At 39.9% G+C, this 24,502-nt stretch overlaps 1 protein-coding gene across 9 annotated transcripts in view; it reads right to left on the reverse strand.

Annotated features, from left to right (window-relative positions):
• The window catches only part of ncoa2 (nuclear receptor coactivator 2), a 280,623-nt gene that overhangs the window by 79,688 nt on the left and 176,433 nt on the right, over nt 1-24,502 (reverse strand). For all 9 annotated transcript variants that reach the window (XM_067980345.1, XM_067980351.1, XM_067980354.1 and 6 more), the window contains 6 exons: nt 13,210-13,310; nt 8,003-8,180; nt 6,858-7,046; nt 1,981-2,082; nt 1,725-1,865; nt 538-685 (listed from right to left, as the gene is read on the reverse strand). In XM_067980345.1, the coding sequence (XP_067836446.1) occupies nt 538-685; nt 1,725-1,865; nt 1,981-2,082; nt 6,858-7,046; nt 8,003-8,180; nt 13,210-13,310 (859 nt within the window). The remainder of the gene's footprint in view (nt 1-537; nt 686-1,724; nt 1,866-1,980; nt 2,083-6,857; nt 7,047-8,002; nt 8,181-13,209; nt 13,311-24,502) is intronic.

Raw genomic sequence — 24,502 nt, forward strand, 5'->3', positions numbered from 1 at the left:
AGTTGTGCCTCATCTCAACAGAGTGCTTCTCAGTCTGCCTTTTGTAAATTGAGAATACACGTGGTAGCACGTGCAACATTACGGTAGCTAGCATACGCACCAGAGGTTCTACGTTACTATCTCTGGGTCATGCTCCAGTTTAACTAGATATTGAGTAGAAGATACACTCCGTATCATAGGGAATGCCAGGTCCACATACCGGTGTGACTGTTGATATTGAACCCAAAAAAGTAGCCGGTGTAAAACGCCAAAATTGTGACAGACACATCACAGCTAAGAGTCAGAGACATCATGTTGTATCTTTCTGGTACTAATGTCGCATTCTAATTTGAAGCCTCAACAAATTTTAAGTTGCAAATTTCACTTTTTGCTTCAAAGCACTGAATGGTTTGTGGCATATACAACCCCCAACCACAAATGGCATTAAAAAACTTCAATAAAGTTGTAAAATGTATTCATGCATTGAACAACTCTGCTTATGAAGTGCTTGAATTTCTTAGTTAGTTTAAATCAACATGAAGGAGGCTTTATGCTTACCTTTGAACAACATGCAGTGACATGATAAATTGAGGCTCGTTGGTATTTGGAGTGCGCATAAGCCTGCTCCTGGTTTGTGCAGCAACCATGGTGCCATCAGATAAAGAAAACCGATACACAGGACTCAGAGCCTGGCCTTGCCTCAACACTAAATTCAGAGAAGTTGAGGGGAAAAAGTAAGTGGCACATAATTTGTCCTAAATGGTCTAAATATCAGATATACTAATTAAAAAAAAAATATTTCCCTTGTTTTCTCTCATGAAAGTGTTGACTCACGCCGGGATACCGTTCCACGGGTATCTCACTCAAGTGACCATTCTTTATGAATGTCAACAGATTAAGCCCAACTTCACTTGACATCTACACATGCACACTTTCCAGCAGCTGCCACTAGACCGGAAACAGGAATTTCTCCTCTCTAGTCCGGGTAAAAATCGAGGCAAACTGTCGCCCTCCCACCACTGCCCTGGCTTAGATCAGCTAATTTAGCACAAATCAGGGATCAAATATGGGAGTTTTCTAGTCTACAGTCTCTATAAATGTTCACATCCTCACAGTCTCAATTATCTCTGCAGCATCCAAATTGAACTGTTAAACTGTAAATTATCTTTTGACAAAAATGCAAGGTTTTTGTACAACTATATAGCAGTCACAGAAATTCTCTTTTTTAAACTTTTCCCAGAAATTATATATCACAAAAACACATGCATGTTGGCTCTCTTGATGGCTTAGAGTTTAGCTAGTGAGTAAATGAGCAATACAAGCCTGGACGGTTCCAGGTTCAATCCTGAGTCTGTGCTAATTTATGTAATTTCAGCTAGAATGGCAATAATTTCAGGAGAGGAGGGAAGGGGGAAAACTGGCAAAAGAAAACATGCATATTCCATTTTACAAAGTACTATATCTAGGTGAGAAAAAAAACAGAAGACGCTGGTAATATACAGCGAGTCCTTCAACAAGTGGAAATTGAATACTACGGATGTAGGCGCTTCATCAGAACGGTTATGGTGTAAATCTATGCCCAGTGTTAATCTGTCTTTTTGCTTTTCAAATGCTGATGGAGCTGCTGTGTATTTCCAGAATTTTCTGCTTTTATTTTAGATTTGCAGGTTTTTTTTTCTTTGTACTGTATCCATGTAAGTTACTTATTTCCTTTTGTATAGCTCTGTATCTAGAAAAGTCCTCACCTTCGTGATGATGCCTCTTAGCAAATGCAATCTCTTTGTCATTTTGCAGGTGAAATCTTTGAATACACCTTCGCACTAAGTCTTCCCAGCCTGGTTTCATCGATGCTCGTAATGAGTTTATATCTAGAGATATTAGTTTGCCTAGTTTTTTTTTGGGGGGTGGGGGGGGGGGGGGAAATTGAAAAAACACAAATCTCATGTCAAATCTTCAAGAACAGCAAAATCTCAAATTAAAAATGTAGTCTTGTTGTTTTACCTGTTAAATCATGTCTTGTAGTAAAGCTTTCAGTACTGGAAAATTGTGGTCTCTCCTTTACAGGAACTCTCCTTGCAACACAGATCAAACAGGACTGCAAATCTGAAAGAGGAAAGAAAAAAGATTTAATTTTTAAAAAAAACTTTGTATTGTAATATATCACTCACACACACACACACACACACACACACACACACACACATAGAGTATAGCGTACAAACTATATTGTAACCTGTACAATTTCTCCTATAGCAATTACTAGTTTGCGATTCACATATTACCCAAATTCCATCGTATCCCTCACTCTGCCAATGTTATATAATTTAAAGGCAATTGGAGTACAGTAGTCATCCTGAATTGTGGCGTGCTCGGGGCTGTATTCAACTTGATCCCTTGGGTATGGCCTTATTCACATTCTTCAAAGCAGATGCCCTGTATGATTCAATGATCAGATATTCTGGCATTGGATGGAACATCTGGAATCAACATCCAAGATGATCATAAATGCCTCTCATCTTAGTTCACAGACATCAGTAGTGGCAGCCAAAACTCTGGCATCTTTGCCAGTTTTTACAAAAATTGGGAAGAAATTATTGGTGAACTGACAACAACATGCATTTATATAGCATCTTTAACGTCGTAAAATGTCCCAAGGCACTTCTCAGGAGCAATTATCCAACAAAATTTGACACTGAACCACATAAGGAGATATTAGGACAAGTGACCAAAAGCTTGGTCAAAGAGGTAGGTTTTAAGGAACGTTTGATCTAATAGCTATTACAGAGACGTGGTTGCAAGGTGACCAAGGTTGGGAACTAAATATTCCAGGGTACTTGGCGTTTCAAAAAGACAAACAAAATGGAAAAAGAGAGGGGGAGGTAGCCCTGATAATAAAGGATGACATAAGGACAGTAGTGAGAAAGGATCTTGGCTCAGAAGATCAGGAAGTAGAATCAGTATGGATAGAGATAAGGAACAACAAGGGCAGAAAACACTAGTGGGAGTAGTTTAACACCCCTTAACAGTAGCGATACTGTTGGACAGAGTATTGAAATGTATAAAATTCTTAGAGGGCTTGACAGGGTAGATGAGAGGCTGTTTCCCCTGGCTGGAGTGTCTTGAACTAGGGGGCATAGTCTCAGGATAAGGATTGGCTATTTGGGACGGAGATGAGGAGGAATTTCTTCACCCAGAGGGCTGTGAATCTTTGGAATTCTCTAACGCAGAGGGCTGTTGATGCTCAATTGTTGAGTATATTCAAGGCTGAAATCAAGAGATTTTTAGACTCTAAAGGAATCAAGGGATATGGGGGATCAGGCGGGAAAGTGGAGTGGAGATCGAAGATCAGCCATGATCTTATTGAATGGCTGGGCAGGCTCGAGGGGCTGTGTGGCCTACTCCTGCTCCTATTTCTTATGTTCTTAAAAGGAGAGGGGTAGAGAGGCAGAGCGGTTTAGGGGGGGTAATTCCAAAGCTTAGGGTCTCGGCAGCAGAAGACACAGCCACCAATGGTGGAGCAATTAAAATTGGGGATGTGCAAGAGGCAAGAATTGGAGGAGGGCAGAGATCTCGGAGGGTTGAAGGAGGTTACAGAAATAGGGAGGAGCGAGGCCATGAAAGGATTTGAAAACAAGGATGAGAATTTTAAAATCAAGGCGTTCCCAGACCAGGAGCCAAAGTAGGTCAACGAGCACAGGGGTGATAGTTGAACAGGACTTGGTGAGAGTTAGGATACGGGCAGCAGAGTTTTGAATGAGCTCAACTTTATGGTGGGTGGAAGATGGGGGGCCAGCCAGGGGAGCATTGGAAAGGTGAAGTCTAGAGACAACCATAGATATGTTTTGCAGAATAGTATTTGAAATAATTGGCCTCCTTTTTCTGGGGCCATTTGGAAAAACAGAGCTATTGGAAAACACTTCAAATGGCATGAGTTGCAGCTATGATAGGTCTACAAGTTTATTAGAAAGATATGAATTTATTTATTTTAAGAAATTCTTGGCTTAAAGTGAGGGAAGTAAGCACTGGGGAAGTTTTTCTGTGTCAGACACACCCAGATGCTAAGTAAAACTCACTCTAATTTGCCTGAACATAGTTCAGCTGTAACCTCAGAAGAGCATCAGTACTGCACCAGTGAGATATTTATTTCCATTTCCCATACCAACCATCCCATGGTTTGAGATTGCCAATTAGTCTGAAATTAGGGGAAATTCTGTACTATAGGAAATGGATTAAAGCTGCCCAAATTTATCTCAAATAGGACCTTCACAGCCAATAGACAAATGACACCTTTATTCCAACAGTCTGGGCTGGATTTGAACCCAGCTCCTATAGGCGAAAGGCTCTCCTAACCTGCCTCCTTTCCACATCTCTTCACAAGTTTCAACTCATTTAAATTCTGCAACCCACATCCTCACCTGCATGCCCACTGCCCACCTTCTCCAAGCTCCAACGGTTCCCATGCCCCAGTGAGCGGACTTAAATTTTTGTCCTCATTTTCAAATTCCTGCATAATCCCTCCTCTAACACCAAGTTTCTTACTGTTTTTCACGTCTTCACTCCACTATTGATGGGCCCTCATTTAGCCACTACACTCATGCCCTCTGTTCAATTCTCTCCACCCTCTCTGCTTTCAAAAAAATTCCATAAAACCCTTTTATTCTGTTGTGCCTTTCATTTCCCAACCTACTCTTATTTTTAAACTTTCCCCTCCTGCTTGGCATCCACTGTTTTGCACTTTTTAAGTAAAGCACCGAGACGTGCCCCTGCATAAGGGGTACTGTAGAAATGCAAATTGTTGTTTATTGGTACTAAAAAAGCAGCAAATTGTACTGTTCACTAAGTATCTATTATTCTACATGTCCATTTGTTGTATTAAATTATTTCAAGATATTGAAAATGAAAATAATGATTAAAACTGATAATTGAAATCTTTACATTTTACTAGCTTAACTGCCACTATCACATTTTAAATAACTCAAATTTGGAGGTGATAATAGGTACTCCACTGTAGATAAAATGTATTTTTAATGCATTAGGTATTCTAATTTTAGCTTTATTAGACAATAGATTTCTCTTCATAACTATATCTGAAGTATTCTGAAATTAAAAACTGAAAATATATATTTTTTTAATTCGTTCATGGAATGCAGGCGTTGCTGGCAAGGCCAGCATTTATTGCCCATCCCTAATTGCCCTTGCCAATCTGCTAGAATCCCTTCTCTTTACAGCCACTGGTAGACCTGCTATGTATTTTAGATACATACAGATACATTAAAGTTGATTTTGGAATTCTCATCTGTGCAGCTTAATTGGCATTATTTTTGTGAACACTATGTTGTCATATCAAAATTTTTTTGCAGCATTTTTGAGGGATGGCAGGCTTTTTATAATGCATTAAGAAATTAAATCAAATTGACTTGATTGATCAGTATGATAATGAATATCCACTCCACATGTTGTAAAGGCCAGAATTAAAATTAGAGGTCATTTGATATTTCAATTTGAATTGAAAACTATTGATTATAATTTGGGAAGGATTTTACACCTATACTATTCTTCGCTCCTCCCGGCACCAACCTGCTTAACACTGTTCACCCAGGCAAAGCAAAAGTACTATTTTTCTGAAATGTAGAATTAGATTTAAATATATCACTAAATTATGCCAAACTAATTTATAAGAGGAAATTTTGGTAATTACAAGTTTCTTCCAGAACTAAAAACTTGCATATCCTGTGCTTACATATGTTGTAGCTTTAGACAAAGCTCTTATATGATTAAAGGCAAGATGGTGGTGTCCTGCCTGTCCTAGCTTAACATAAGTAAATCATTCAGTGACTGCCAAATAGGATGAATTCAGTTAAAATTCTTATACAGGCAAAACTATTAAACACCAATAACGTAGTAAAAAATGTTGTTCCATCTTATTGCAATAAATCTATTTTAAGTGTTCCTTCTGCATGGAATACTGACATTTTGCAGGTTTTATTATGGAGGAAAACAAACCCTATAACTTAACATCATTGTTTTGGAATGAGGTTGTACACTAAATTATACATTCCTGGTAGGACTAAATATGATTGAAGTAAATGAGAACTTTTTTTCTGTCTAGTATTTAAACTTCTGTAATTTTTTTCTTCTTGGTAAAAATGCTGTGAAGGTAATCTAGATCAAAATACCAAACGGATGTCTAATTTTAATTATGTACAAATGTTTAATAGGATTTGATGTAAGGCAGTTACACTGCTTCTACAATGGATCTTCATGCTGTTTATTATTGGATCATACATCAGCTTTCATATTGAGCTGTTAGATATTTAACAGAGTTGAGCAAATATTATTACATAAGGTGAAACAAAATGAGGGAAAATTTCAATAAATCATCTCTTTTGCAATTACTGGCATAAAAAGGAACATTCTACTTTTTAAAATATTAATGAAGTGCATTTAAAACATTTTAGTTCCAAGGCTTGCAAAAATTATGTTGATGTAGCAATTTTGACTAGTTAAAAATGTTTCCATCTCAAAGGCGTCCCTTGTTATGTACCAGTGCATGCCCAGAGGGCAAGCAGGCAGACTGGCCCCATGCTACCACAAACGTGAGTTGTGATTCAGCCATTAGGTGGCATGCAAGTCTGATTTTCTTTCCTGTGGGGAAACACCCGATTTCTACACGGTGTTTCCATTTGGCAGCACGTACTTGCCATACAAGAACGATAGGTACAATCTGTGACCTACTTGTCCACACTAGCATGGAAGGCAAAACTTGGGATCTAGAGTTTTTAAGAAACATTAAGCATTTTTAAATAAGTTATAAGTTAAGAGATTCTAAAGCTGACTGTGGGTTCCTGTAATGTCAATGTAATTCCATGAAATCTTACCTTCCCCTTCTTCTTTTATGGACTTTGGTTGAGATACAGCAAAACACTGCATAGTTTCATATTTCTGATGTGCTTCCTGGTTATCATGTCCTTCCTCATCAGTCTCACCAGGTGGTTTAACCAACATACGACAGTTAAAAGTGTGGCTGTTTCGTCTTGGAGTTTCATTGGACCAAGGCACCCCATTTACTAGAAATTTTTAATGATTTACACAAACAGTTCAATTTGAAATGGGAAAAATAATTTGTAATACTGCAAAAAAATAAAAATGTTTAATCTTTGTTTTACTTAAGATTTACTGTTGAAATGTTTCATAGCATGTGACACTGTTTATTCATTTTAGTATAGCACCTAATCGACTTTCCAGCACACTAATATGTACAAAATTTCACGTGCAAAGAATGTTCTGCAAGTTTCTTACTTCACATAATATAACAAGCAATATGGAATCTACAAGCCACCTATTTTGTAGTATTATTTGAATAAATTTAACCATTTTGAATATATTTAATTTGGATATTTTGTTCTGAGGCACAACCTTTTTAATATAACTGAAGTGTAAAACATAAATAATATTTGGAATTTTGGATCCACGTTATTGACCGTTAAATGACCCAAACCACATCAGGGTAGATTTTGACCTTTGGGCAGATGAATGGCAGAGCACGCCAGCTGCCCACCCTTTGGACCAGTCATTTTGAGGCTCAGGCTTCACCAGCATGGCTCCGGCAAGCTGCACACTCCAAATGGGCACCTGTTGCAGCTTGCCAGTTGGACAGTGGAGGAATTCTGGCCAATTCAAATAGTGAGCTGGCTGGCAAATGGGGGTGGATCACAGCAGCCCACGATATTCTTGTGGTACCCAGAGGAGCACTCATGTCATAGGACCCTGACTTGCATATTAAAAGGGCTACCGCTACAGACAGGCGCTCAGGGCTGCCCTTTGGAAGGCCCCTTATAAGATGGCAGCAGCCAGAGCACCAGTGGAAATGGAGCACCAAGTGATCAGATGCCATTTTCGGGCCTTTACCGCCCCGTTTACACTGGATGGGTTCCATTTAAAATTGGGCTCATTAGTTTACCCAGAAACTGAAACACTCAAGTATTAACTGGATACACTTTACAGTATCAAAATAAATTCTTACCAAGAGACTTGGGCAAAAGGTTTCTCACAAACTCTGCATGGTCACCAACATGTAGTATGCTGTATACACTGGAGTTTATAAGCTCTTCCTGGTTGTATTTCAGGTACTGGGTCACATTCTCAGATACAAACACTATGTGCCCTTCAAGATTGACCACAAAAAAGAATCCATCCAAGGCCTGTAAAGAATAAACACTACAATGTGAATACAATTTTTAAAGTCACTAGTTAGTGCATTCTCCTAGCCATAATCAGATGATACATCATTCTGCTGGAGTTCACTAGGAAAGAGGAGGTTTGCTGACAAATATTAGTGGCACTCAGTTCAAAATTGCAAAATTATAACCATCACCAGCTGTGCATATACATTTTTGTTTTTGAATCACTTTTTTTGGGGAGGAAGCATAGGTTTCTTCCTTGCTTCTGTAATGTTATTCCCTTCTTCATCCACCTCTTGACACCTCAGCAACTGCGTGGGTGAATTCACAGACTGCTCTCAAGCCAACATCAATGTCAATGCAGCCAGTGTCACAGACTGCCCATACATGATGCGCCCTTTTGATTCCCCTCATTCTTCCTGGCAGATGTCACAGCGTTCATTACGAATCTCCTCACAATGCACTGCTCAGACTAGGAATATAGAGGAGCCCGTCTCAAACCGCTCTCCATCCCTGCTCTGTGCTATAGTGTTTCTAACTATTACATAACTGACTATTTTACATTGAAAACCATAATTTCACAACTCAAATGGCAGTCCTTTCACTGTGCACTAGTTTTTTTTAATTAAGTGTCTGTTGGAACGAATTTCCCCATTTGGTAGGACTATCACTAGCTTTTAGCTACTACCCAGTTACCAGTAGTTCTAATTTATTTCTTTATTTTAATGTCAAAAGTATTCATCACCTGGATAAAAACAATTCTCAATTAAAAATTGCTAATCGCATCAATAGCAAGCACAAAATGGGGATGTGGTCACATTAAGTTATAATGGTTGGGATTATTAGTGGGTGCACTAGGCAACCAAAAAAACAGTGCAACTCTTGGTAATTAAATGGGCAATTACAGGCCAAAAATCTAATTTAAAAACCTTGCTTGATTGCGGGGGGGGGGGGGGGGGGGGGGGGGGGCGGGGGGAGATAAGACACACTGAGGAGAATGGGCAGGGAACTCCTTGATGACTCAGCTGGTTAAAGCAGTCAGTAGTTGAGCCATACAGACCAGGAAGATGTCAGGTTCAATCTCCAGTCTCTACTGCATTAGATGACCTAAGCTTGAGCAATAGGACTGGCATAGTCATAGGACCGCTACAATTAGCCTCAGTGCCCACATTGCTTGTGGGGGACTCAGGCTGGGTTCCAACTTCTGAACACTATTTATTGACTCCTCCTCGAAGTACACGCATGGACACAGAGCTGGGTTGGGCTCAGTTGTGCTCTCCTCCATTGTTGGATGCTCTGTTGACACGCATGGTCTAGGCTCCCATATGAAAAATGGTCACTTGAGCAAGGCACTGAAAGGTACCGGTGCCCATAGAGCCTTTCCTCAGCACGGAGTCAACACCTTAAAAGAGTGAAGAGAAAGTGGGGGAAAAACTACAATGGGGAAATTCCAGTTCGCACTTACTGCCCAAAAGCTTTATAATAAATTATTTCACCTGTATCTTTATGGTCTTCCAAAGTAAATATAAAAACCTGTGAAAATGATACACAGCAAAAAACCAGCTGGTCCATCGAGTCTGTCTTATATCATCATGATGCAACTAAGCATCATGATCCCCAATGTCTCCCACCCACCACCAGGCACGTAATGCCCTGGGAAAGGCAAAACAACCCAGAAAAAAAGAGGCCAATTGAGGAGGGGGAAAAACCTGAGAGATTCCTTTCCAACACCCAAAGGTGATTAAAATGAGTTAGTGGAGATCACATTAGCCATGAGACACATTGCCCAATACCCTACCTACCTTTTTTACGCTGTGATGTCAGTCACAGCTAGGAACTCATCTAGCTCCCTTTTGAAAGCTTGCAGCTAATGCACACTCATTGCCTGAGCCAGCAACTTGTTCCAAAGATCGATGGCACTCTGCAAAAAGCAAAAACCGCCTGATATCTTACCTAGTTCTATGCTTATATAACTTATACGCTTGTCCCCTAGTTCTCACTAACCTCTAACTCAAACACTATAGTCCCATCATTACTTTAAAGACCTGAATCAAATCGCCCCAACCTCTGCTCTTTTCTAGAGTAAAAAGACCAAACCCTATAAGCCTATCATGGTAACTAAGGGCCTTTAAAGTAGTTATCAATCTAGGGGTCCACCTCTGAACGTTACCAGGGCCTCTATCATCCACCATTTGAGATGACCAAAACGAGACACACTATTCTCGATGAGGTCTAACCGATAAGCACTTTTCCTTTGGCTGATCTTAGTCTCCAAAAGTATTCTAATCTGGTTGATGAGTACTTATTAATGCACAGTAACGTTGAATTAGCTACTAATTAGAGAAAAAATGCATCTGGCATTACTTAACTTTAGCAACTATAATATGCCAAATTAGAGATCAGCTGCAGTATTTGCAAAGCCATTTTAACAAACAACTGAATGTTCCGTTATTTAGGTTAAAATACCACCATAAGCTGAAGGGCAGCGACTGGCTATGCAAGAGCAAATAAAATCAAACCAAAATGGAATATATACGGTTATTAGAGAATTAGAAATACTCAAGTATATCCCTATTCATATGGTATGTGTTTACTGCATGCTTTGCACTATTTTAGAACTTGCACTAAATTACAATTAAACTTTATCTCAAAATGTAGAAAAGAATTATTACAGATGGACGAATGGATGAATTAACACCAGGTAAAAAGTAGGAAGGTATGAAATATCAATTTAGATTTGACTGATGAAAACCTGATAATGCGAAAACATTATTTGTGAGAAAGCTATCAGGGTGATCCTTAAGTTACGTATTTCATGTTGACATATTAAGTGTACTATTTAAACTACATGCACTCCCAAACCAAGTTCCTTGATGGCTATGCAATGGCTAGCTGAGCCATATAGGCTAGGAAGGTCCCAGGTTCAGTCTCCAACCTAAGAGTTAGCTGGGTTATAGTGGGGAATAAATACCATGGTTCCCTTTCTTCATTGCTAGATTTACATGTGTCGATATTGCAGAAGTACAAGATTGCGTTTAGATGTAATGTCCCTGTAGTCAAATGGTCTGCAAAATTCATCAAGTACACAAAGGGATAGTGGCCATTTGGGCAAGATACCAGAGGGCAATTTCTGACTATGGAACCATACTCCAACAATGAGCCTTTGGGGAGGAGTGAAAATTGCTAAGAAAAAAATGTTAATTTTTCATGAGGAGAAAAGATCTCAAATTATAATAAATTTCTTTATTCCTCCCCATCCTTCTCAACCTGTATGCAGCCTTTGACATGACTGACCACACCAACCTCCTCCAACGCCTCTCTTCTGTTGTCCAGCTGAATAGGACTGCCCTTGGCTGGGTCCATTCCTATCTATCCAGTTGTAGCCAGAGAATCTCCTGCAATGGCTTCTCTTCCTGCTCCCGCACCGTTACCTCAAGTCCCCCAAGGATCTAGCTTTGGCCCCCTCCTTTTTCTCATCTACATGCTGCCCCTCAGTGACATTATCCAAAAATACATCAGATTCCACATGTACACTAATGGCACAGAGTTCTACCTCACCTCCACTTCTCTCGACCCCTCCACTGGCTCTCATTTGTCACACTGTTTGTCCAACATCCATAATTGGATGAGCAAAAATTTCCTCCAATTAAATATTAGGAAGCCATTGTCTTCAGGCACCCCCCCCCCCCCCCGCCGTCACAAAACTATTTGACTAGAGGTCATCACAGCTGAACCAGATCCCATCCTCACCCAACCTCCAAGCAAATGCACTTTTCCAGCAGAGGTCACTGAACAGTGATTAGAAACAGGAACCCTGGCTAAATTTTACATACTTCAACCCAGGTACGTTGAGGTCTACTGCAGCGCTCAACTGTTGTCCTGGGTAAGATCAGTTTAATCAGCAAAACCAGGAATCAAAGTTGAGAACTTCTGTTCTGTATGGCTCATTGCTACATGGAATCATAGAAAATTTACAGCACAGAAGGAGTCCATTCGGCCCATTGTATCCGCGCCAGCCAAAAACGAGCCACCCAGCCTCATCCCACTTTCCAGCATTTGGTCCATAGCCTTCTAGGTTACGGCACTTCAGGAGCATATCCAGGTACTTTTTAAATGTGATGAGGGCTTCTGCCTCTACCACCCTTTCAGGCTGAGTTCCAGACCCCCATCACCCTCGGTGAAAAAAATTGTCCTCAAACCTACATGTATGCTGCAGTAGTGCCTTTAACCACTAGAACATTGAGGGAAACATATTTAAATTTTTTGACACATTTTACATATAGTTGTGGACAATGGAATCTCATTTGGGCCGGAAATTCCTGAAAATTTGCACAACTATGACGACCGTTTTCAGTGTAGTCACTTACACCCATTTTTATGCTACAACCGAGTTCCTTGATCTTTTGTGCTGATTCAATAAAACTTCCGCCGAAACACTCCGCCGCTCATTAACATAGCTCTGTGCCCATACAAAAGACCAGAAGATGAGTTTCCTGCATTTATGCCAAGTCTGAACAAGTGCAATTTTACATACAAAATTTTTGGTGCAGCAGGACCTAAAATCTTTTTCGGGTGATTTGTAGCGATTTTTAAAGCTTTTTTAAAAAAATTCTCCTCAGTGACCTATACTATATTTTCTGTATCTTTGAATGCATTTTATTGCATCAGTATGAATTACATTAAAAACTAAAATGATTCCATGATTGCATTTTCTTAAATATACAATACCTAATGTACATAAAAAAGAATGGTTTGACTACTTTAAACCTTAATTTTCATACATAAGGAAAGATTTAAAGATGGAAAATAGTGCAAGTTCCACACTTTCCTTGTGCCCCAATTGTTTATGCTGATTTTTATGTTCCAGCATATGCTAATGAGATTCTTAGGATATGGTGCAAGTTGCAAGATCGGCATAAATCTCAGTATTAACTTGGCGTAACCTACTGGTTACACTTTTGAGGAAATTCTAGATCTTTATATTTAACTGTCAGATCATCTAAAATATAAAAATGAAACTGAAATTTGTAGTTCTTAGTTCTAAACTGACCTCAAGCATCATTGGTCCGAGTGCATCCTTGTCAATGACACCTTGACCTGTAGAGGACACATCAGCCTTCTGCACAGCATCTTCATTTGCAGCAGCCTTTTCTGCAAAACACCAAAAATAAATTATTGCAACATGGAGCTCCGCAGGATTATCAGAGCTCGCAGTTAACCCTGAAACTGCTTTACATTGATTTTTAAAAATACATTTCAGAAGGCCAGGTTAAGGACAAGAAAGCAGTATAAAGTGATCAAATAGTCTGCCTTCTGTAAAATAAATAGTTCAAGAAAGTTTTGCTGCATTCTAGATTAAGTCCTTTTACTTCTAAACTCAAAACTGTTTATAGCTTACAAAACAATACTACGTAGTGCTAATGTTTCACTTTGCTAATTACATTTAGCTGCCTAATGGAAGGATTATCCTCCTGGTTCATTGCAATTTAAGCTCACTGAGGAATAAAGAAATCAACTGATCCCCTACATTGTGGCGATAGAAGACAGGACTAATGGGGCAGTAGGGCAATCTCAGCTTTTAAACCATTGGGAGCCTTTTATTTCCTTACCAAAGACTTTACTGGAGGAAAGCTTGTTGGTGGGGATCGGAGAAAGGGTCGAATAAATTAGACCTAACTGCATACCAATGGGGGAAAACTACATAAATGTCTGCTGTCTTTCTTTTAACCATGACTTTCAGACCCTTGGAGAGATTGGCTATCACGTCAGTCTTAATGTCATTCAGGAAACCCAAAATATGGAGCAAAGAATGCCATTATAGGACAACAGATGTGTGAGCACCTGCATCTGTCACTTAACGGGCTGTCTTTAATTGATGCTGCAAAGCCTTCAGTTCTTTCTTTGCCAGATGGGATGCATCCTAGGTTGCTGAAGGAAGCAAGGGTGGAGATAGGAGAAGCTCCAACCACAATCTTTCAATCCTCCTTGGATATGGGAGTGGTGCCAGAGGACTGCAAATGCTACACCCCTATTCAAAAAAGGGGAGAAGGATAAACCTGATAACTATAGGTCAGTCAGTCTAACGTCACTGGTAGGAAAACTACTAGAGACCATTGTCAAGGACAAAATTAATTCTCACTTGGAGAGGCATCGTTTAACAAGGGACAGCTAGCACGGATTTGTTAAAGGCAAATCATGTCTGACTAACCCGATTGAGTTCTTTGATGAAGTATCAGAGAGGGATGATGAAGGTAGTGCAGTAGATGTTTTATACACGGACTTTCATTTGATAAAGTACCACACAACAGACTTATTCGGAAAATAGAAGCACATGGGATTAGAGCATGGTGGTAACTTAGGTACGTAATTGGCTACGGGATAGGCGGCAAAGAGTAGCGGTGAATGGATGTTTTTCTGACTGAAGTATGCAGTGGGGTCCACCAGGGATCAGTATTAGGGCCATTGCTTTTCTTGTTATAAATGACCTGGACTTGGGTATAGGGAGTACAATTTCAAAGTTTGCAGATGATACAAAACTTGGCAATGTAGTAAATAGTGAGGAGGATAGCAGCAGACTTCAGGAGGACAGAGACAGATTGGTGAAATGGGCAGACACATGGCAATTTAATGCGGATAAGTGTGAAGTGATACACTTTGGAAGGAACAACATGGAGAGGCAGTATAATCTAAATGGTACTATTTTGAGGGGGGTGCAAGAACAGAAGGACCTGGGTGTGCATATTCACAAATCTTTGAAGGTGGCAGGGCAAGTTGATAAGGTGGTTAAGAAAGCTTATGGGATACTTGGCTTTGTAAATAGGGGCACTGAATACAACAAGGAAGTCATGCTAAACCTTTACAAATCACTGGTTAGGCTTCAGCTGGAGTATTGTGTACAATTCTGTGCACCACACTTTAGGAAGGATGTCAAGGCCTCGGAGAGTGTACAGAAGAGGTTTACCAGGATGGTTCCAGGGATGAGGGACTTCAGTTATGTGGAGAGACTGGAGAAGCTGGGATTGTCCTCCTCTGAGCTGAGGAGAAGGGGAGACCTTCAGGAGGTATTCAAAATACTGAAGGAAGGGTTTTAATAGAGCAAATAGGGAGAAACTGTTTCTTCTGGCAAGTGGTCTGGTATCCAGAGGTCAGCGATTTAAAATAATTGGCAAAAGAACTAGAACGGAAATGAGGAGAAATTTTTTCACAGAGGGTTGTTAATATTTGGAGCAAACTACCTGAAAGGTTGGGGTAGCAAATTCCATAGGAACTTTCAAAAGCAATTGGACATGTATTTGAAGAGGACTAATTTGCAGCGTTTACAGGGAAAAAGCTGGGGTGTGGGACTAAATTGGACAGCTCTTTCAAAGAGCCAGCACAGGCACAATGGGCCAAATGGTGGCCTCCTGTGCAGTATGATTTGCCCAAACTGAAAATTAATCTTTTCTAGACACACTGCAGCCAACTGCTGCATCTTAAATCAGAATAAGTGTTAGTATGTCTCCAGGCATGTTTCAACAAGCAATGCACATCAAAGTTAGCCCTCAGTGCATGCATCTACCCAACTAGCCCAGGCTTTTAGGTTTCCTAACTCAAATTAACTCCTTCGAAATGGCATCTATAGAGACTTCGATCCATCCTTGGTACATAATGGTGAAAAAGAAAACTGCCTCGTTCAGCAGGTACTGAGTCAATCTTACAGCATGGTAACAGTCACACTAATAAGCGCCTTTGATACTTGGGTTGACAGTGAACAAATACATATTTAGATATATACACACATTTATTTAAAATCTTGGCTCTGTACACACTTCCAGTCTACAAAAAGCTTTATAACCGATCACTTTTTTGCCACACTATTGTGTTAACGTTTATCCATTATAAATTATGCCCACATTAGAGATTGCCGGAGTAGAGTTAAGAGAGAAATCAGGAAGGCAAAATGGGGACATGAGATTGCTTTGGCAGATAAGGCAAAGGAGAATCCAAAGAGCTTCTACAAATACATAAAGGGCAAAAGAGTAACTAGGGAGAGAGTAGGGCCTCTTAAGGATCAACAAGGTCATCTCGTGGCGGAACCACAAGAGATGGGTGAGATCCTGAATGAATATTTCACATCGGTATTTACGGTTGAGAAAGGCATGGATGTTAGGGAACTTGGGGAAATAAATAGTGATGTCTTGAGGAGTGTACATATTACAGAGAGGGAGGTGCTGGAAGTCTTAACGCGCACCAAGGTAGATAAATCTCCGGGACCTGATGAAATGTATCCCAGGACGTTATGGGAGGTTAGGGAGAAAATTGCAGGTCCCTAGCAGAGATATTTGAATCATCGACAGCTACAGGTGAGGTGCCTGAAGATTGGAGGGTAGCAAATGTTGTGCCTTTGTTTAAGGGTGGCAGGGAAAAGCCTGGGAACTACAGACCGGTGAGCCTGACATCTGTAGTGGGTAAGTTGTTAGAGGGTATTGAGAGACAGGATCTACAGGCATTTGGAGAGGCAGGGACTGATTAGGAACAGTCAGCATGGTTTTGAGAGAGGAAAATCATGTCTCACGAATTTGATTGAGTTTTTTGAAGGGGTAACCAAGAAGATGAGGGCTGTGCAGTAGACGTGGTCTACATGGACTTTAGCAAAGCCTTTGACAAGGTACCGCATGGTAGGTTGTTACATAAGGTTAAATCTCACGGGATCCAAGGTGAGGTTGCCAATTGGATACAAAATTGGCTTGACGACAGAAGACAGAGGGTGGTTGTAGAGGGTTGGGTTTCAAACTGGAGGCCTGTGACCAGCGGTGTGTCTCAGGGATCGGTGCTGGGTCCGCTGTTATTTGTTATTTATATTAATGATTTGGATGAGAATTTAGGAGGCATGGTTAGTAAGTTTGCAGATGACACCAAGATTGGTGGCATTGTGGACAGTGAAGAAGGCTATCTAGGATTGCAACGGGATCTTGATAAATTGGGCCAGTGGGCCGATGAATGGCAGATGGAGTTTAATTTAGATAAATGTGAGGTGATGCATTTTGGTAGATCGAATCGGGCCAAGACCTACTCCGTTAATGGTAGAGCGTTGGGGAGAGTTATAGAACAAAGAGATCTAGGAGTACAGGTTCATAGCTCCTTGAAAAAGTGGAGTCACAGGTGGATAGGGTGGTGAAGGCGGCATTCAGCAATGGTTTCATTGGTCAGAACATTGAATACAGGAGTTGGGATGTCTTGTTGAAGTTGTACAAGACATTAGTAAGGCCACACTTGGAATACTGTGTACAGTTCTGGTCACCCTATTATAGAAAGGATATTATTAAACTAGAAAGAGTGCAGAAAAGATTTACTAGGATGCTACCGGGACTTGATGGTTTGACTTATCGGGAGAGGTTGGATAGACTGAGACTTTTTTCCCTGGAGAGTAGGAGGTTTAGGGGTGATCTTATAGAAGTCTATAAAATAATGAGGGGCATAGATAAGGTAGATAGTCAAAATCTTTTCCCAAAGGTAGGGGAGTCTATGACGAGGGGGCATAGATTTAAGGTGAGAGGGGAGAGATACAAAAGGGTCCATTGGGACAATTTTTTCACTCAAAGGGTGGTGAGTGTCTGGAACGAGCTGCCAGAGGCAGTAGAAGAGGCGGGTACAATTTTGTCTTTTAAAAAGCATTTGGATAGTTACATGGGTAAGATGGGTATAGAGGGATATGGGCCAAGTGCAGGCAATTGGGACTAGCTTAGTGGTATAAACTGGGCGACATGGACATGTTGGGCCGAAGGGCCCGTTTCCATGTTGTGAACTTCTATGATTCTATTAATGCAATTATTATTTATTGCTTTTTTTCTCCCCAGCACTGCTGTCTACTTCCGTCGGCATCTGGCCCATTGTCAGCCACCGTTGCTCCCACCACTTGCGGTCAGCTGCTCTGAGGCCTATTCTTGGATGCCACTGGAATGGAGTTTCCTCCAAATTTTTTTGTTTTTCCTTCGATTCATTTTTGGGACTTGGGCATCACTGGCATTTATTGCCCATCCCTAGATGCTGAGACGGTAGCGGCGGGTCGTCTTTGACCGCTGCAAATGGTTTGATGCAGCTGAGTTGTTTGTTAGACCGCTTCAGAGGGAAGTCAAAAGTCAACCATGTTGGTGTGGGACTAGAGCCACCGACCAGACCAGGCAAGGATGGCAGGTTTTCTTCTTTAAAAAGGACATTAATGAACCAGTTAGGTTTTTACGACAATCTGACAGCTAGATGGTCACTTTTACTGATACCAGTTTTTAATTTACAGATTTTTTAAAAACGGAATTCAAATTCTCATACAGCCATGGATGGGATTTGAACTAATTCTCTGGATTATTAGTTTAGGCCTCCAGATTACTAGTCCAGCAACATAACCACACTACCTTACTGTATCCCCTAAATTGGATGCAGACAGAGTCCCTGAATAGACACAGTCCCCACTGCAAAGTCCGGCAGCTGCTCCCACAACTACCAGGCTTGTTCTTTGTTCAGCCACCTTGGCCCATAATTCTCAAGGTGCCCCTGTACCAACTGGGTGCATCAGTCCCAGATAATAATGCTCCTAAAACAAATCCACTCTCAGGTGCAACTTTTACTTTTTGTATATATTGAAAATATATATACTGAAAGTTATTTAAAAGCGCATGTGTTAATAAATTTTAGATCAATGAAATATCCGAGGAACAGATGCATAGCATAAAGCCTAAAAAAAAATTGATATATAATTGAGCGCCTCCCCAAGACTGGGGAAAAAATGATGGGCAACACGACCAAGGAAAAAACAATGAACAAAAATTGAGTGCCTCCTCACACAAATGAAGGCAAATGGAAAGAGAAAGTCACAGAAAACCTGAATGTTGAGGATAATTAGGCAAGGCATCCATTACCTTTTGAAATGTATAGTGTATTAGTATAGATCGATATCATTTAGGCCAGTCAGAAGGCACAACCAGTTACTACAAATAAAATACTCCACAAAGACCTGTGTAGATTCATTGCCAATATCGGTCAACAAAAAAGTTCAACAAACTGACAACTACAAAAAGGTACAATTTAAAAATCTTTTATTACTTATATGAAAAACAAACAAAAATGGCACTTTTTAAATTAAAATGAGAAAGAGCATTTGGGGATCAGACAATACACTGGATTAATAAGAACATAAGAAATAGGAGCAGCAATAGGCCATATGGCCCCTTGAGCCTGCTCCGCCATTCAATAAGATCACGGCTGATCTTTTATCTCAACGACACTTTCCCGCCCTATTCCCATATCCCTTGATTCTCAGTGTCCAAAAATCCATCGATCTCAATCTTAAATATACTCAATGACTGAGCATCCACAGCCCTCTGGGGTAGAGAATTCTAAAGATTCACAACCCTCAGTGAAGAAATTTTTCCTCCTCTCAGTCCTAAAAGGCCAACCTCTTATCTTGAGACTATAACCCCTAGTTCTAGACTCTCCAGCCAAGGGAAAACAGCCTTTCAGCATCTACCCTATCAAGCCCTCTAAGAATTTTATACATTTCAATGAGATCACCTCTCATTCTTCTAAACACCAGAGAGTATAGGCTCATTCTACACAATCTCTCCTCATAAGACAACCCTCTCATCCCAGGAATCAATCTAATAAACCTTTGTTGCAACCCCTCTAAGGCAAGAATATCCTTCCTTAGGTAAGGCGACTAAAACTGTACACAGTACTCCAGGTGTGGTCTCACCAGAGCCCGATATAATAGCAGAAAGACCTCCTTACTCTTATACTCTAACCCACTTACAATAAAGGCCAACATACCATTTGCTTTCCTAATTGCTTGCTGAACCTGCATGTTAACTTTGTGATTCATGTACAAGGACACCCAAATCCCTCTGAATACCAACATTTCTTAGTGTCTCACCTTTTAAAAAATATTCTGCTTTTCTATTCATCCCACCGAAGTGGATAATTTCACATATCCCTTTGCAGTCTCTTTGCGTCCTCCTCACAGCTTATTTTCCCACCTAGCTTTGTATCATCAAACTTGGATAGATTACACTCGTTCCCCTCATTTAAATCATTGATATAAATTGTAAACAGCTGAGGCTCAAGCACTGACCCTTGCAGCACCCCACTAGTTACAAACTGCCAACCCGAAAATGACCCATTTATTCCTACTCTGTTTTGTGTCTGTTAACCAATCTTCAGTCCATGCTAATATATTACCCCCAATCCCATGAGCCCTACTCTTGTGTAACAACAATTACCATACTTTGCCTGTGTAATAGTCATTGCATGTCACAGTAAGCTGATCCTATGTGTAGCATTTGAGATATGATAAGGTGCTGTATACATGCAAACCTTTTTTCATTTCAGTTATCCAAGTTGAAACCCTGCTCAGACTGATGGGATGATCACTTTCTAAATTACATTATTGCTGTAAAATATAGAACTACAATATGTCTATTCTCATGTGTATTTACAAAAAATAATAGGAAAACTTTTCAAGAAAATACGGGGAAAATGAATGTGCAACATACAAAAAAAGTCAGATTGTTCTACCAACCCATGTCCACTCAAAGAAAACAAGTCATAATAAACTGGACTCAAATGTCCAACCAAGGGAAATGAATTTGACCAACAAAGCAACTGACCAGCATCTGGCAAGATTTGGGAGTGCCTGAACACCAGTTCGACTGACATATTCCCAATGTTACTCCAACGCACAGCACTTAATCTCTGGGCCTAGCTGGAATTAACTCAACTTATTCAAGTGAGTTTGAGTAACAGGGAACTCTAGGAATCAACGTGGCATTTATGTGGTTTGAAGTGCTCAGTAACAAACTATTTGGATTATTTTCTGCACTTTTTTTTTGGGAAGGAAGAAAACGGTAATAACTTATGTCCTCCACCAATTTGAAAATAGATGGATGTGTCATAGAAATAAGATTGAGTATTGTTTTAGACCTAGAAAGTGTTTCAGTCTCACCTCTATCAAGTTTTAAATTGTAGATTTAAAGAAATTTAGTCTCAATTTTAGTCTGGTCCTTTGCTCCCAAATTTTAGTAATATTTTGATTTTAGCCTTGGAAAAAATTTAGGATTTACTTCCACATTTTAGTTCTAATGCTTTCAGGATTTTTTTTTTCAAAATTTAATGTTTCGAAAAAGGTCAATAGTTGTTTGATTTCTCAGCCAACTCAAGGTCTTAAAAAATGTTGAGCAGTAATAACTGGTGTTTGAATGACAACATTTGCTTTATTTGTATGATTCAATTTTAATATCTGTTCCAAAGGTTGTGGGCACTGACTGCTATTTAAGTCCAAGAAATAATATTAAGTTGCATCACCTGTGTCTGGAATTTTAGTTATAGCTTTGTAAGAAATTTAGGACTAATTTTAGGCTGTTACGTAGATGAAAAACTACTTCCTCATTTTAGTTGATTAAAAATAACACTGAAAAGATTACAAGCCAAGGATATACAGTAATTTCAAAAAAAGATATGCTGGCCTGAACAATTTAAAAGCACCCAATGTCTGATGCTCTAAAACTACATCTATATCTCCATTTTTATACTAATGGTGAAAAATGGGGTTGGGTTAGACAGTCTGGTCCTTCGCATCCTCGTATCCCAACTTCATTCTGAGCAGCTGCTGTGTGTGCGCCATTCTGCATTTTAATTTCTTAAGAAGCAGCATGAACTGAAAACAAGATTCATTCAAAGTGCATGGTGCAATCTGGCTCGAAGCAGATGCAATGTGCTCATTTCCAACAGCCTGCCAGAAGGGAGGCTCACTCCTTCCTGCTGAGTGCGCCTTTCCACTGGGATTATGGCAGTGTTTTAAGAGACTTTGTTTATAATTACACTAACAGTAGCAGCAGCAGCTTTGCCTACAAGATGACCATGTTGGACAGAATTCAGTTAAACAATGCAGCCAATTACTCTCAGAAAAGCTTCACTTCTCTTTTACCCACATTTTATATCCAGAAGGAATGGCAGGCACAGCTCACAGCCAGGAACAATGCAAATTGCTCATGATTGCTACTGTATGTTATTGGCACAAGAGTTGAAAAGGTTACTTGCAGTGTATAATTTATTTCTATCAAGCTATATTATGTCAATTCATAAAATAGAAATATGATGGCAAAAACTATGCAATAAATAAATCCCTGACATAGAGCTTAAGTATTTTAAATCTCTCTTGCAAACAAACTACACAGAAATATATGGTTTTTATATTAAACATCTGTTAACCCAAATGTGTTGCCAAAAAGGCCAATACTAGTGTATGTTAATACCTTCATTTCTAAAGGACTGCAAAGTAGAAAACTTAACAAATGTTCAAAGTACAGATCATACACAAACTGGCAGTCCATGCAGCAATAAATCAAACCTGTTTCCATATGCAATTAAGTTAAGCAACTGATTCACACAGCTAGACAAAAATGCATTTAGCAATCTATATCTCCCACTGGTATAATGCAGCACATAAATATATGTAGGAAAAGGCTGACTATTGCACACCCCTGACCTTTAGTTTGTACAGCAATAGTGTAACATTAGTGGCATAACATCTCAACGGGATGGTTTCCGAATGGTCCCTAAAACAAGCTAATTACACAGGCAATGTCTGATAAGTAGTCCTACACCACTATTTCCTTTAGGCAGTCAATGTACAGCATCCTCTTCAGACCAATTACTATCAGCCACAGACACTTTTTAAAAAAAAACCTTACTTTTCACAATCAGTTTTATTTCTTGGTGGTAACTTCTTTCAACCCTCCATGCAGATCTCTGGGCTGATGCCAGCTGAATGCATATCTGGTGGAGTTCACCTCCGTCAACTGAGTGCACATCTGGTGGAGTTCACCTCCATCAGTCAGGCGCATCTCCAAAATGGCTTGTGCTTAATGACATAATACAGAAAACTTCACAAATGAGCTTACTTGTGATATAATCATACCTCCTTAACCAGCTGTGCAACATTTTTCACAATGACACTGCAATAACATTAGAACTGCCTTAAAATAAACCTGTTCTATGTCCAACTTTCACCAATAAGGCAACAAAATCAATGTTGCATGTATCACGCTGTTTAAAGAAAAATGTTCAGGTCAGCAGCCCTGGCAGCCAATATATACAGCATGAAGAGGGGGGAAAAAAAACAAAAACAAGCCAGTTATACATCTGCATCAAACTAAAATTAGAAAAACTGCCATATGGCTCCATGAAACCAGGAGCATTCATATTCATTAAGAAGCTTTCTACTCCCAGAAAAACACAAGACCCTTCCTGTGCTCTCTGAATGTGTTTATCTTTTCAACATTAATGCACAATATTTCACTATGCTGCTGAAATCTCCTGCAGTGCATATTAAACACCACAGCTGCACTTTTTCCTCAGTGTTTACACTTACTGGGAGCAAGGAAAGAACAAAGCTTTGTACAGTGCCAGGTACAGCTGCTATGATAATAATCAAGCTTTTCTTTACTTCAACCACATATCTCCCTGCCTTTCCTTCAGCTACCACAAGATACTTATGAATGAGGAACGCCATCTTAATTTATCCATCCTGAACAACTTACATTTTCCCTCCCACCCTCATTGTTGCATCATTTTTAAAAATTCCACTCTGCCCAGAAGTCAGTCTCCCCACCCAGATATCGGTCCTAAAATTAGCCTTTGCTTGTTTGAAACTGTGTCCCATTAAGTTATCCCACCTAATTAAGTTTTGCCATAACATTTATTTCATGTACCTCTATAGGATCACCTCTCAAACACCTCGCTTCCAAGCTGAAAAACCAAAGTCTCTCCAGTCTTTCTCCAGAACTCAGACCACTGACCCTAAGGATCAGCCTCATGGCTCTTCTCAGCACAATTTATGGTCTGACCAGACCACTGTAGAGTTTATGTATAATCTAGGATGATGCTTCAGTGCAGTACTGAGGGATTGCTGCGCTATCGGAGGTGCCGTCTTTCAGACGAGGAGTTTTCCTTCTCTGGTAGACGTAAAAGATCCCATGACACTATTTCGAAGAAAAGCAGGGGAGTTCTTCCCGGTGTCCTGGCAAATATTTATCTCTTAATCAATATCACTAAAACAGACTATGTGCTTATTATCTCATTGCTGCTTGTAGGATCATGTTATGCACAAATTGGCTGCCACATTTCCCTGCATTATAACTTCAAAAGTACTTCATTGGATGTAAAGCACTTTGGGACGTCCTGAGGTCAGGAAAGGCACGATATAAATGCAAGTTCTTCATTTCACTTTTAATTTGTTTGCAATCCATTTAGGGTCACACGTCTTTAGCCTGAGCTTGCTGATCTTGGGTATGTATGTCTCCTGGATGTCCAGCATT

This window comes from Heptranchias perlo, chromosome 3 (assembly GCF_035084215.1).
Source record: "Heptranchias perlo isolate sHepPer1 chromosome 3, sHepPer1.hap1, whole genome shotgun sequence".
Lineage (NCBI taxonomy): Eukaryota > Metazoa > Chordata > Chondrichthyes > Hexanchiformes > Hexanchidae > Heptranchias > Heptranchias perlo.